The sequence below is a fragment of the Haliotis rufescens genome, unplaced genomic scaffold (genome assembly GCF_023055435.1).
Source record: "Haliotis rufescens isolate VD_foot unplaced genomic scaffold, xgHalRufe1.0.p SCAF_13, whole genome shotgun sequence".
NCBI lineage: Eukaryota > Metazoa > Mollusca > Gastropoda > Lepetellida > Haliotidae > Haliotis > Haliotis rufescens.
This window is the reverse complement of record NW_025963813.1, coordinates 38,781,795-38,797,577: the sequence shown is the minus strand read 5'-3', so window position 1 is coordinate 38,797,577 and position 15,783 is coordinate 38,781,795. Positions and strand designations below refer to the sequence as shown.

The window sequence follows — 15,783 nt, the reverse complement described above, 5'->3', positions numbered from 1 at the left end:
GGATGTTGTTTGGGTTTTTATTGGTGTGTTAATTAGGCGAGGTAGTCTTTTCTCAATCTTATTATAGTAAAATTGCTATTAATTGCATTACTAATTGCTATTTGATACAGCTATTTCGAAATGAAGTAGGTTCCACAAATGGTGCCATATTCACCATTTAGACACCACTCTTTTTATGAATAAGGAATATTTTCATTTCAGCCGTTATGAATTTCTACAACAGCACTAGGCAAAGATAACTCTAAGTGATGTGTTTTTACACTTAATAACATTTTCAAACAACATACGATCAATTGAAACCACATCGTTCGTCATTCATCGTTGACCAGAAACACATATTCCAAAAACAATGTAACTGTTAATAACGTCTGTCTGATGAGAGACGACAGTGTGTCTGTTTGTTGAATAGCCAGCAATAGTCTACCTATTAAACGACGGCCTGTAAACAATGGAAACTGGGGCAGAAACCCAGTGATTGACTTATGAACAACGTTCTCACGTAATTAGTGAAGTCACTGAGACCGACACCCAAATGTCGTAACATCATCAACAATGTCTAACGATCAGATAAGATGGAAACGGATAAAACAATTATGATTATAATCTTCACAAAAACATATTCCATTTTTCAGAAAAAAAATAAATGCTAATAATAATTATCATAAATATCCCTGAACACCATAATTAATCTACATACTAGGGCAATATCAACTCAGTTCTACAACCAGTCAGAGGGGTGGTCGGGTAGCAGAGTGGTAAAGCGTTCGCTCATCATGTTGAAGTCCCGGGTTCGATTCAGGACAGGGGTACAATGTGGGAAGCCCATTTCTCGTGTTCTAAGCCGTTTATTGCTGGGATATTGCTAAAAGCGGCGTAAAACCATACTCACTCACTCAACCTGTCAGATGTTTGTTTTTCTATAAATCAATACCATGGCAAATCCAAGTCACATTGTCCTACAAAATCAGCTTTAAGTATAAAGTATCTTAATCTTGGGGTGTCCGATAAGAAGATAAAAAAAAATATTTAAAGTTAGAAATAGTAGCACTTTGTATTTTGAATGTTTATCTTTTTTCGTGTATGTCTTATTATTGTGACATAATTATAATAAACTAAAGTTGTCATGCCAATTCCTGCAGTAGGTTCCGAAGAGTGAGTGCTTATGGTTTTACGCCGCTTTTAGCAATATTCCAGCAATATCACGTCGGGGGACACCAGAAATGGGCTTCACACATTGTGTCCATGTCGGGAATCGAACCCAGGTCTTCGGCGTAACGAACTAACGCTTTAACCACTAGGCTACCCGACCGCCCCGTTCCGAAGAATGTCAACAGTTTTTCCAATATCACGGCGTGTCTCCTTGATGTGGGAGGCAAAACCGGAGTCTTGTAGGTCTGAGAAGTTAAGGAATGGTGCTGATAATTCTAGAAATATACAAGTATTCAGAACGAATGCACAAATATTCCTGACATTTCTCAGGCATGAACCTGCGTTCAGCGAACTGTGGGTCTGTCTGTACTCCTTGGAGTTGGGGGCGGTCGGGTAGCCTAGTGGTTAAAGCGTTCGCTCGTCACGCCAAAGACCCGGGTTCGATTCTCGACACTGGTACAACGTGTGAAGCCCATTTCTGCTGTTCCCCACCCTGATATTGCTGGAATATTGCTAAAAGCGGCGTAAAACCAAACTCACTCACTCACTCCCTGGAGTTGTTTCTTTGTGTGTTTGTTTAACGCCGCACTCAGAAATATTCCAGCTATACGACGGCGGTATCGAGTGACTGACATCATGAGCATCGATCTGCATAATTGGGATACGATTACACGCATCAACCAAGGTAATCGAGTCTGGTCCAGACAATCCAGTGACTGACATCATGATCATCGATCCACGCAATTGGGATCGATGACATGAATCAACCAAGTCAGCGAGCCTGACCACGCAATCCCTTTAGTCGCCGCTTATGGCAAACATGGGTTGCCGAAGTCCAATTCTAACCCGCATCTTCACGGGTATTAGCCTTATATATCTATATTGATGTCACGTATTATGATATGTAATCTGTGTGTGATGGAACCGTTACGAAACACAGCACGGGGAGTGTTAATAACATACTTTCAATCAAAATGAAGTGAACATTGGGACAATTGACTCCTGTCAGTCTCGTGACGGCTTTTCCAAGTTTAACCACATAACTTTAGCCGTTGAACGCGCACTGGTTGATATTAGGAGCATGGGTCTCCATAATAGGGAAATGATGACGTACACAACCACGTCAGCAATTTTAAACAATTGATCAAGCATAGGTTATGACATATGAAATTGTTAATTGAATGAAGGGGGGCACGGATGGCCAAGTCGTCTAAGGCGCCGCGATTCGCTGTGCAGAGTTGCGTCCCTTGGGCACGCCAGAAACCTATGATTGTGGGTTCGAATGCCGGTTCGCCCCGATTATGTTTCTAGGTTTGTCAGCACCATACCCGTGCTCGTGGGTTTTACCGAAGTGGTTAACGTCTAAGACTACATCACTTCGGGCTTTACTCCCACATTAAGCTGACACGCCGTGATATAACTGGAATACTGTTAAAAGTGGTGTTAAACCCAACTCACTCACTCACTCACTGTTGATTGAATGTATGGTTTGTGTTGTTTCTTTGTTTGTTTGTATATTGTTTAACGCCGCACTCAGCAATATTCAAGATATACTACTTAGTGAATCCGATATGTCCAGAAATAATTAGTTGTTTTGAAACTTTCGCATCAAGATCAGGAGTATCTACATTTCATTTTTGTCTGTTTGTTTCTACTAGAAATGCATATACATTTAAATTGCCAAATTGTCTTGACATGATGAGTATATTACTGATAGATCCTTTTGTATTGAACGTCGCGCTATGGCTGAAAGCCTTTGCGACGTAAAACTTCATATTTCCATTCCATTCCTTTTGTATTCCTGTTGTATGTTATACTACTACTGCTGCCACTGTGGTTATTACCACTGTTATTACAATACCTCTATTACATGTCAAGCATCATATTAGTTATCAAATAATTAAAAAATGCGCTGTACAGCTGTAAATAATATTGTTTATCTGTATGTGTATATGGGCCAATGGCCTTTCATACAATAAAGATTGATTGATTGATTGAGTGGCATTTAGAAGTTGAAATGGTAACTAAGACAACAAAATTATAAATGAGCAGCTTCTTTATTACAATTGGGCGGAGCAAATGATCATTTGCTTGATAATGGTGTAAGAAATCTACACCGAAACGTCGCCCAATTGTAAAAAAGAAGTTGCTCATCCATAACAATTTTGTCTTAGTTATAGAACAGAAAGGTGGTAAGAAATTCGATAGATGGCATAACAGCAGCATATCTCTCAAGCATTGTGCATGAACAAACCCTCTTCTTTCTCTACCCCAACATATTGCATAGCATGAAGAGAATGTATAACTTCATGCCCATCATTGTCCTGTCGTGGGGGTGAGTATTCCTCAAACTTTACATGTGAAACTTTAACCTAACTGTGATCTCATGTTTACGGCATTATAATGTCCCGGGGACACGGGTGACCCACTCGTCTAAGGCGCCGCGTTAACACGCTTGTCCCACTATACAAGATAGACAATATACAGATAGACAAGCTTTCATATGTTTCTCTAACATACTGGGGGCACAGTTGGCCCAGTCGTTTAAGGCGCCGCGATTCGCTGTGCAGAGTTGCGTCCCTTGGGCACGCTAGAAACCTGTGATTGTGGGTTCGAATTCCGGTTCGCCCCGATTATGTTTCTAGGTTTTTCAGACCTGCATCACTTCGGGCTTTCCTCCCACATTAAGCTGATACGCCGTGATATAACTGGAATACTGTTAAAAGCGGCGTTAAACTCAACTCACTCACTCATAATGTCCCGATTCTGTCTGTATATTATTATGATACGATGTGTTCTTTATACCAAAAATGCAAAAGGGCCACTTAAACTATTCTTGATTGATACGTCTAAACGTTTAGACCATCGGTGTGAAGCCCATTTCTGGTGTCCCCCGCCGTGATATTGCTGGAATATTGCTAAAAGCGACGTTAAACCATACTCACACACTCACTACAAACCATCGGGGACGGTCGGGTAGCCTAGTGGTTAAAGCGTTCTCCCGCCACGCCGGATTCGATTCCCGATATGGGTACAATATGAGAAGCCCATTTCTGGTGTCCCCCGCCGTGATGATGCTGGAATATTGCTAAAAGCGGCGTAAAACCATACTCACTCACTCACTTACAGACCATCGTCTGCAGCTGAATTAAGTGTCTCACGCTCAATCAATTCAAGTATATTTGTGAAAGGTAAATCTGTGGAAGAAAAAGTGTACGCGGACTCAAACTTATTGGCAACTCTTACTTACTAACTGAAATTGTGCACACCATCGATAGCACACAAGCGCCGCTATCTCAAATGTGTTTATCTGTTCAGGCATTAGGCATTGTAAAAGGGAGATAAGTGTGCTTTGGGTTCGGGTAATCAGGTAAAGTTTTGTAATCTGTCTTTCTTTGGATCGACGAGACAGAACTGACCTGTCGAAGCGGACATAAAATTCCCCGAAAGCCTTGCATTAAACCATGCATTTTCGTCACAACATTACCTCAGTGAGTTTGGTTGGTTGGTTTATTGTTTAACGTCGCACTCAACAATATTCCAGCTATATGACGGCGGTCTGTCAATAATCGAGTCTGGACCAGACAATCCAGTGATTGACATCATGAGCATCGATCCACGCAGTTGGGATCGATGACCGTGCATCAACCAAGTCAGCGAGCCTGACCACCCGATCCCGTTAGTCGCCTTTAACGACAAGCATAGTCGCCTTTTACGACAAGCATGGGTTGCTGAAGACCTATTCTACCCCGGATCTTCACGGGTCTCAGTGAGTTTGGTCTTACGCCGCTTTTAGCAATATTCCAGCAATACCGCGGCGGGGGACACCAGAAATGCGCTTTACACATTGTACTCGTGGGAGAATCGATCCCGGGCCATCAGTATGACAAGCGAGAGCTTTAAACACTAGGCAACCCCACCGTCCCTCATTACTCAGGGGGCCACGGGTGACCCAGTCGTCTGAGGCTCCGTGATTCGCTGTGCAGAGTTGCGTCCCTTGGGCTCGCCAGAAACCTATGATTGTGGGTGCGAATCCCGGTTCGCCCCGATTATGTTTTTAGGTTTGTCAGCACCATACACGTGCTCGTGGGTTTCATCGAAGTGGTAAACGTCTGAGACCTGCATCACTTCGGGCTTTACTCCCACATTAAGCTGACACGCCGTGATATAACTGGAATACTGTTAAAAGTGGCGTTAAACCCAACTTACTCACGCACTCACTCACTACCTCAGTGTTTGCTTATGCAACTCTATGGTGATAATCGTCTTAATCGTTCTCATTGATAAACAAGGCCTTATCAGATTCTCTAACACATTGTGCCACATTATATAACTTTACGACATTTATTCTTGGGAATACATGTGTATTCATTTCTCTTCCATTTTCTCTAGTTTGTTTGTTTTCTTTGTTTGTTGTTTAACGCCGCACTCACCAATATTCCAGCTATACGACTGTGGGCCATTTTCTCCAGACAAAAGCATGTGTAACTATGATGACGATTAATTCATTATTCAGAAATATCCACTCCTTAAGCTGCATTAATAGAAATCACAAACAATCCTACCAAAGACGATTTCTTTATTTACACGCTGGGGACGTCATTGGCCTCTTGCTCATATTGTGAGAAAGAGAAAACAATATGTATGGTGGACTTAATGTATACATATAAATTATGTTGTGTTAGAATGGGATACAACTGATTTACAAGTAATCTGACAGATTTGTATCTGACGGACTCAGATCAGATGATGTTTGTTACATCTGATACTAGTACAGTTTGATTTTATTTGTATATGTGATGGTTACTTCAGCTCATCGATATCATTGTGCTCAAAATACTTATTTTAGAATATTATTTTTTACTGAATCCTAGCTAACACATGTAAACTGCAAGTACCCAAACAGAAGGCTGGTGTTAGGTTGTTTTGTTGTTTTACGCTGCACTCAGCAATATTCCAGCTATATGATTGTAGTCTGGAAATAATCGAGTCTGGACCAGACAATCCAGTGATTGATATCATGAGCATCGATCCATGCAATTGGGATCGATGACATTCATCGCCTGATCCCGTTGGTCACCTCTTACGAGAAGCATAGTCACCTTTTACAGCAAGCATGGGTTGCTAAAAACCTATTCTACTCCGGATCTTCATTGGTACAAACAGTAGATAAATGTGAACAAAATTGACAAACGGATCAACTGAAGCATGATGTGTACACTTGGTACAGATGTCATGTCAAATGTGTTAGATAGACACAAACTGTTAGAAAAAGGCTGAAAAATGTTTATGAAAAATAGTAAAATTTCAATCATAAGACATAACTAAATTATTTTTTATTTATTTAAACCCACACGATTGTAATAAAAGTTAGAATAACAATATTGTCCATATGAGTAGGCAAGTCGTGTCGTGATGCGTTCATAAAATCCTGCTTAATGCATTGTAGAGCCTGTCGCAGTAATGTGCCCAAAACAAAATAAAAAAATTAACACTAGTCCATGCAATAAACAAACATATCAGATAAGATCAGATCAGGTGTGTATAGAAAGTTTCAACAATAATTTTAATGGATTTAGAGTCCTGCTCCTGAAACGGTTAACGGACGGACACATACGCATTTATAAGGTAGGTCACACTGTATCTGGGTCGCCACCTCAACATTATGTGTCGGTATCACTAAACAAACAAATACAATATTCATTCATACACAACAATCGGTATGTATGATACGTGTGTAAAGAGTGACTTCCGAGAAGAAAATGTCAAAGTTGGTGTCCAGTCACTGTTGTGAGAGAGTGAACGTTTAACATCGACTCGACGTTATTTCAGCCATACAGCTAGATCTATAGCATCCATAATGGCTGGAGTGGATCGAGTGTAACCGCTGCATATACTGTTTCAAGTCATCCTTCTGACATTTCTCCAGTTCACAGATTGCTTCATTTACCTTCTGACGAATCGTGTTCACACATTGTTTATTCTCTTGCACAGGCTCCCCATGTATGCATCCTATTGTCCTGAACAACTCTTGTCTCTCATCCATGATTTCTTGAGAGGAGCGAGTGTAACCGCTGCATATACTGTTTCAAGTCATCCTTCTGACATTTCTGCAGTTCACAGATTGCTTCAGTTACCTTCTGTCGAATCGTGTTCACACTTAGTTTATTCTCTTGCACAGGTTTCCTATGTATTTCTCCTATAATCCTAAACAATTCTCGTCTTAGATCATTTGCCTTCTCAGACTCTGTCCCAGTGTTGACATTGACAAGCACAGGTGGGTTGTGGCAGAACTTGAGGAAGTCTTTCAGGAAATTAGGAATGTTCTCTAGGTATTCCTTCAAAGTGATGTTGTCATCTAATGCTGTAAGAACCAGCACTATTTTATGTGACATGGACTTCCCCGCAATAGATCTGACATGTTTGAAGAGCAGTTCTTCGTCATATGTCATTGGAGATGCCTTCACGACAAGCAAGAAGGCATCAATGGAACTTGCCTTTTTCACCACCACATCGATTGTTGTCTGAATGTTCTGTTTATTGTGCAACGAAAATCCAGGTGTGTCCAATATTTGAATTGCTCTGGTACCAATTCTTGCGCGTTTCTCCTGACATACTGCTGTGGGTTTCTGTAATCCAGCATCGAATAGTTTCTCACCTGCAATTGCATTCGCAAGAAGACTTTTCCCTGTCTTTGGGTAGCCTATGAGCCCAACACTCACAGTTTCTGTGGGGGGTTTAACTGAAACAAATGTGCAGCAATTTACATTTTTTCTGTGTGTTGTATCTAGCTTCATTCAGCAGAAGTAAATGTACTGCTATCAATTTCCATCAGGAACCATCAGCGAACTATAGTTTACATTTTTCAAAAAGGTAAACTGATTCTGTGCCAAATATAGCCGTATCCATAATATTATTCATGGCAATTCACAACCTTGAATTGAAAGAAGCCATCTACAAGGGATTGAAGAAATTAGGATAAAAATATTCTTACGTTCACAGGCATGACGATAATCTAAGTGTTACTAACCTTCGTCACGTTCGTAGATCCTCCATATTGGAGTCCTAAGTGCCTTCAACGTGTCCTGAATGTCCTTGAACTGGTGACGTGTGGCAGCTACAATGATGTACTTGAACTGTGACCAGTCCTGACCAGACTGACGGAAGGAGTCAATTGTCTCGATGGTCCCTTCAGCTGGGACATGACTGAAAGATGGCATGTTCTTTACTCTCATATCTTAACACTTCCATCATGCAAAGATTATATGTTAGTATATGTGTTATTATTATGCACAGTTGAAGAAGTTGCAAAGACATCAGCACTAGCCTAAGTCTCTACACCTATTAATTGTGAAGAATACCTCCTAATGTTAGACTGCTTTAGCAGCCTCTGTGCAGATAATTCTCAATCAACGTAGTTATATTCAAACCTTTCAGTTTAATATATCATGCCTGATACAGTATTACAATAGCTCTGATGGAGTATATTAAGTATGTTGTCTGCAAACCTACTTTCGTTTGGTCTTTTCCTCCACGCTGTCATAGATAAGCAGTGTTTTACTACTGCGTTCTAGTCGTAGGGCAGCTTCCAACATGAACACTGTTTTCCAATGAAGTGTTTCAGATACATCTGATGGTTGGCGCAGATCAACATTGTTAAGTAACTTTGAAAACTGTTCTTTCATCAAAACCCAAAACGATCCCTTTCCCCCCTCTTTAGGTGCCATAGGAATACTTGTTCTTGCAGCTGTAGCTGTTAAAGCATTCTTCAGCCCTTCAATTTTGAAATCGGTCATGTGTTTTTGATCAGGAAAACAGGATTCAATTACCATTGACTTTCTTGTATGGACATTGTGGTGAAATGGATTCTTTTTCAGATATATTTTCTCTTCAGTGGCCAAAAAGATGAAAGTGAACCTTTCTGCCGTGTATTTTCCAAATATCACCCTCATGCGATGGGCCAACTCAGCATTATATTTGTCAATAGCATCAACTGTTTCAGATGAGAAAGATATAACAAAAGGTAGGCACTTTTGTGTGATGATCAATACGTCACACTGCAAAACTTCAGGTGGTTTGTGACAAGGCAAGTTTAATGTTGTTGCCAGCGACCGACCAAATAAAGCAATGCCCCCTCTGTTGTATTCTAATAATTCAGCCACTCGTTTCACCACATGCGGATGTTCCTTCTTGAGGACGCCGACAAAGTTCACTGGAAGCATTGCTTGCTCTGTGTAAGTAAAGGTTTATAAAGTTATGTGTGTGTAGTTAAATATGAACAGCGAGCAGGCAAACCAACAGTCGTAAAGGGAACAAAACTAGCATTCGTAACCAAGACCAGCGCATCATAGCTTGACCAATGGTTGCACCGCACACAGTGAGTTACAGAGGCTTAGATCAGGGTGCCTTCAATGAAAAACATTCTTTTTAAATATATGAGCTCCTGTAAATTCGTCTGAACATGTAATATACATATTATGTAATAGAAATCATTGTGTCTGAACTCTTAATGTCACGGTTCATCAACCAACTTGACATCATAGAAATTAGACAAAAGGTTCGAACAAAATCGGCTTCATTTGTAACTGCTTTCTTGTGCAGCTAATGGTCAGTAGACCTAATGTGCAATGACATTGTTGAACTGTAGAGATATGTACAAGATTACGTCATATTATGTTGTTCTGAAATGCCACGCAGTGCTTTGAGAAACTTATAATTGGTAACATAATATATATTTACAGAATTACGGAATATCTGTGCTTGAATCTTGTAAGTATGATATTCATTCGCAAGAGTCTGTAAATACTTGTAAAGTGTTTATTATTCTGTACCTTGTGTAAAAAATGTCTGAGCATCATCGAAACTGTCACCAAGGTAGTAGGTAGTTGGAGGAAATGGATCACTGCATGCTAATTTCAGCTGGTGTATTTCAATGCCTGTATCTGATCCTGAAATTAACAGTATCATCATATCTATATGATACGGGTCCACATTTATAAAAAAATAGAAGTCCTCGATAAGCAGGCACATGTACAACTAGGATCACTCTCCCCTCATGAGGTTCTGTTTTGATGCTGACTGATTTTGAATAGTTTTGCAACCATTTCCTTCTCAATCTTCTCCTTCAGAAAGGCTTCCACGTTTCCTGTTGGTCCGTTAGGAAGAGGAATGCCTCTTGTTTCTGAATATTTAGTTTGATATCGTTTGAGAGTGGTTCTGGCGACAAACGTTTTTCATAAAATTGTTCTATCACAAAGACAAAAGATAGAAGAAGAAAGAAGTTCCGTCATTGCCTAGTGGTGTTCAACTAACAATTCAGTTAGTTAAACCACGGTCAAAGACACATATAAATTAATGAAAGACGAGTAGTCAAAACACTGTCATTTCCTGCCCAGGACATCACAACCCTACACGCTAAGGTCGGTGAGAAACATTCTCATAAAAAAAAAAAACACAGTCAAGACCGTAGATTCCCGGCGTCTAGCTACAAATCCTGTAATGTATTGAAGGTTGAAGAATTTTGATCTCAACGCCAAAAAACGCAAACTCGACACACCCACTCCACCTCCATCGTCCACACCCTCCCCGGCTGCCTTCCTCACCACCTTCGCCCTCTACTTCTTCTCCGCAGGTTCAGGCACCACACTCACACACCAACTTTCAAAATAGGACTCTGGTTCAAACGAGAAAAGATAAACTACAGCAACATTAAAAAAGCCAACAAAGGATACCAAATTATTTTCCCTAACCAAGAATCCTTAATGGCAGCCAATAAAATAAGTCAAATATTCAACGTTACCATAATCAAACAAAAACCAAACTGGCAGCAATACACACGAGGCGTAATTAGAGTCAATCAAAGTGAAACAACTGAAGATTTAGAACTTTACTCCCTAGCAGCAAACATAAACCAAGACCTAAACCCTCAACCTCAAATCACAAGTACCCGCAGAATCACCTCAACGGTCCCAACCTCAATTGTTATCATCAACTTCAAAAAGACCGCTAGATTTCCCGAAGCCCCTTAACACATATCTGTCGGAGCCCACACTAACTTAGAAGTCAAACCCTATATAAAACAGGTCAAACAATGTTCCAACTGCCTCAAATATAATCACACAGCCTCCCAATGCACATTTCAAAAAACTAAATGTAAAAAATGCGCACAAACAGACTGCACAGGCACATGCTCACCCTGGTGCATCTACTGCAAATCCATCAAACACACCTCACTTTCAAACCAATGCCCACACACCCTCACCCAGCAGGCCAACAAACACATTAACATAGAAACGGCCAAAATCCAAATACGAAAATTTGCATCACCCGCATCAAAACTACTTCTCCCTACACCGCACCAAAACACCATCCCTCAAACAAAAACCACACCCATAACCGCAAGCTCTGTCTGGGGCGACGACATAGAAACCGCACACACCTCACACACACATGCAGCCATACAACTACCCACCAACTCTCCCATACCTCACATAGCCACCACATCAACACCCGCATGCAAAACAAACCACAAAACGACCACCACAACACGACCCTCACCCAAACACTCTAAAGCCCACAAGGCAACAACATTCACCCACAAGCAAGCACAAAACAAAAAAACAACACTAAATCCACAGCTACGCCCACCCCGCAAGCCCACACACAAACCTCCACACCGCAAGCCACCCCTATGGAAACCCAAACAGCTAAATCTAACTTAACTGATGAAGAAGAGTACTCCACAACAGAAGAAACAATCGAAGCTACTCCAACTAAAACAAATGAAACTACCTTCAAAAACCTAAATAGTCTCACTTTACTCCTAGCTTACATGCATAGTCAAAACTCACCAAACGCAACCATGCAATCCTTCCACAAAGTAGCATGCATTCAATCTAAACTTAACCAATCTCCCCTTCTTCCTCTTTAACCTCCACCTTAAAGAACTCACCAAGTAAAATAACACTAAAACCAAAATTACCAAACACCCGACCCCAATAATGGAAGGACTAAATATTTTTCAGTGGAACGCCAACGGACTCACCTCCCACGGCCATGAACTAAAAGCTAAATTTAAACGAGATAAAGGCCCACATATTGCTTGTATTCAGGAAACTAAATTCTCCAAAAAATCCAAATTCAGTTAGAACAGATAGAGCTAAACCAAAAACAGGTAGAGCCGCAGGAGGACTGATTATATAAATCAAGGAAGATATAAACTACGAAGAAATAAAGATAGACACGCCAAACCTTGAAGCTAACGGCATTCAAATCACATTAAATAACAAAAAGATAAACATCATTAATATATACCACTGGGTAGAACAAAAAGTCCAACCTGAGGATCTAAATAAGCTACTCCAAATAAGCAACAAATCCACTATATTCCTAGGAGACTTTAACGCTCACCATCCTACCTGGAGCATAAATGATAAAAAAGATAATCATGGCAAATTAATCTCCAAATGGATAGAAATAAACGACCTAGTACTCATAAATAACAACCAACCCACGATAAGATTAACCAAAAAATGTCGGCTATCGACCTAACTATATGCACCGCAGATCTAGCCCAAAGGACTCAATGGGAAGTACACGATGTCCCACTAGGTAGTGATCACTTCCCCATAAACATAACCATAGGAGATACAAACGTACCAATACAAACAGAAAATCAAGAACCAAAATACCGTTATAACCAAGCTAACTGGGACCAATTTCAAGTGATCTGCAATCAGGCTAATTTAAACGAATAAGAAAATAATGATCCAGAAATCTACTGTAAAAACCTTACAGATTACATAATAAAAGCAGCCAAAACCTCCATTCCTTTTAAAACAACTAAAACAGGCAAACCTACAGTACCATGATGGAACGAGGAAATAGAACAAACTAGACGTAAACGTAAATCAGCCTTCAATAAAGCCAAACGCGACTATAAACATCTACAAATAGCTCATGAACTAAACCACCAAGTTCAAAGTCTAGTCAAAATATCTAAAACTAGAAACTGAAAAAAAATTCTGTGAAGAAATAAATAACTGTACAGACGCCAGAACGATCTGGCGCAAAATCATCGCCATTAGAGGCTTAAAACGTCATAAAAAATACCTAACATTAATAATTCAACAAACCCCGCTGAAAAGGCAAATAACCTCGCCAACCACTTTTCAGCCGTAAGCAGTAACAACAACTTTAGCCAAAATTTTCAAGATAAACAGAGGTAGAGATGAGCAGAGGTAGGTACAGACAAATAAAGAAACACTATCAGGGAAAATCTGGGGTTCAGCGTTATCAAACACACATTGATAGGAATCACTTGTCAGGGATAGATTTAGCTGTATAAAACATGCACAAGTGCAAACTATAATTGAAAAATGCAACCAATAGTTATGCACCAAGTGCATGTTCAAACCATTTAAATTTGTGTGTGACTACCTAGTCTCAGAACACACTCAATATCTCTAAGCTTTATTTACCATACTATATCTGCCCCTGTGTTATGTGTAATTCATGACACAGTCTTTGGAGATCTTAAATTCTACTTATTTTTATGGTTTATACATCTGTGTTTCAACTTTGATAAATCTATGGGACCAGGATGCAACCTGCTTTCCATGTCAACATGCACCTGGTGTTCCTTGAATTGATCCTGCAGGCTTCTCACCAGCCTAAGATGTGCAACTCTGCACGCCACATTGTGGCAACTTAAAATGGGCCATCCTGCCCCACCAATATATCAACATGTTTTCATTATGTTTTAGGATTTGGTTTGGTTTGTTGTTTTACGCCACACTCAGCAATATTCCAGCTATATGACCGTGGTCTGTAAATAATCGAGTCTGGAACAGACAATCCAGTGATTTACATCATGAACATTGATCCACGCAATTGGGATCGATGACATGCATCAACCAAGTCAGCGAGCCTAACCACCCGATCCCGTTAGTCGCCTTTTACGACAAGCATTGGTTGCTGAAGACCTATTCTACCCTGGATCTTCACGGGTCTTATGTTTTAGGAAGCACTGGTACAGGGACTGGTTAAGTAGACTGAAGATACCCTTGAACATGTTGAAAGCACTAATAGGCATGATAGGTACACTGATCTCATATTTCAATAGTTTGTTTCTACAGATTCTTTATCATGATTATCATTGCTTATCAATTAACATTGCATTTATAAATTGAAAGTACAAAGAACAAGAAAAAGTAATTAATAATATCAACATGATAATTATCTGAAATTAATCTCGGGTTAAAATGCTACAACATTATTTGCAGAAACTAGAGAGTGAGCAAGTTGGGTTTAACGCCGCTTTTAACAGTATTCCAGTTACCGGTATATCACGGCATGTCAGCTTGATGTGTGTGTGTGTGGGGGGGGGGGGGGGGGAAGCCTGCACGGAAGCAGGTCATAGATGTTTACCACTTTGGTGAAAATAAAAAAAGACAGGAGCCACTGCTTATCTTTGGAGCAGTTTTGCTTCTCTTTCTTACCTCTGCACTTCTCATAGGCCTTGCAAAATGTGTATGTATGCTGCCAACACTTAATTTTTAACTATTTATGCTCCTGTTATTGGACCCACAAAACTGTAAGCATGAAATCTTTTCTTCAGTGTGTAGGACTAGTTCTGTAAAAAAAATATTACAAAAAAAGAAATTAAAGAGTACAACATTGGGATCATTTTTGAAATTACAAGAATGATTTGTCTGTAACTACTGTAGATTTACATGTTACTGTCAAAACACAGGGAATGATCCAAATTTTCCTTGTTGACAAATACGGAAAAACACTCACTTTACATAACATGTGCAATGACTGTCAGCTTCGTTATTTCTGATAAGGAAGTCTATATATATATATATATGTGTGTGTAGGCCACTTGTTGACAACATTGTCCTTGACATAATACAAAACATGCAATGGATGGCATTAGGCCTATCACATAAATTGTTAATCACACGTGAAGGAAAACAATCAAACTGACAGCAGAGCGACACGTGTATCTCAGTATCTGCCATGTTTAAAATAATGTCTCACATAAATGAAGTAGCAGGCATCGAAGCTTCAAAGACATTGAATTTTCTACAAAGAATCTATTGTAATCAAATAACATGTTGTCGTCACGTGTAGCTACCCTATGCAAAACAATGTACACAATGCAGGGCTGGAGGATATTTAGTCACACGGAAGCAAATAATGTAACGTCTTATTGTGTCGGAGATACTTACTTCATGATGTTGAGTACATTCCGACATGTAGCAGCAGGCCTACCCTGCGTATTTGCCAAGTTTCATCTTCCTTTGGGTCCATCTGTGGCCGAAATATTGACCATGACCGGAGGACTTTGAAATTGCCGCGAAAATGGCGGCCACGAAATTCCGAACAAATGTGACGCTTTTGACAGCTCGTTTTTTGCCGTCCTTGTACGGGTTTACGGAAAACACCGGACAATGACGAACATTTACGAACGTATAGGGAGCGGTTATTGACTTATCGACGTTGAGGCAAATGTTTCATCAAAACTGTATATGTCATGTATTACGGAACAGTATAATTGTATAAAATATGATTTAGTCTTTATGTATCTTGTTATAAAATGACATGAATGTAGATACAATGTCAGATGCG

General features: G+C 40.0%; 1 protein-coding gene across 1 annotated transcript; it reads right to left on the bottom strand.

Annotated features, from left to right (window-relative positions):
- Window positions 1-6,288: 6,288 nt before the first annotated feature.
- On the bottom strand, window positions 6,289-8,945 carry LOC124121782. The gene is made up of 3 exons (XM_046484846.2): window positions 8,662-8,945; window positions 8,180-8,355; window positions 6,289-7,891 (listed from the first exon to the last, which is right to left on the bottom strand). The coding sequence occupies exons 1-3, from the start codon at window positions 8,943-8,945 to the stop codon at window positions 7,188-7,190; spliced, it is 1,164 nt and encodes a 387-aa protein (XP_046340802.2). The 3' UTR covers window positions 6,289-7,187.
- Window positions 8,946-15,783: the final 6,838 nt, after the last annotated feature.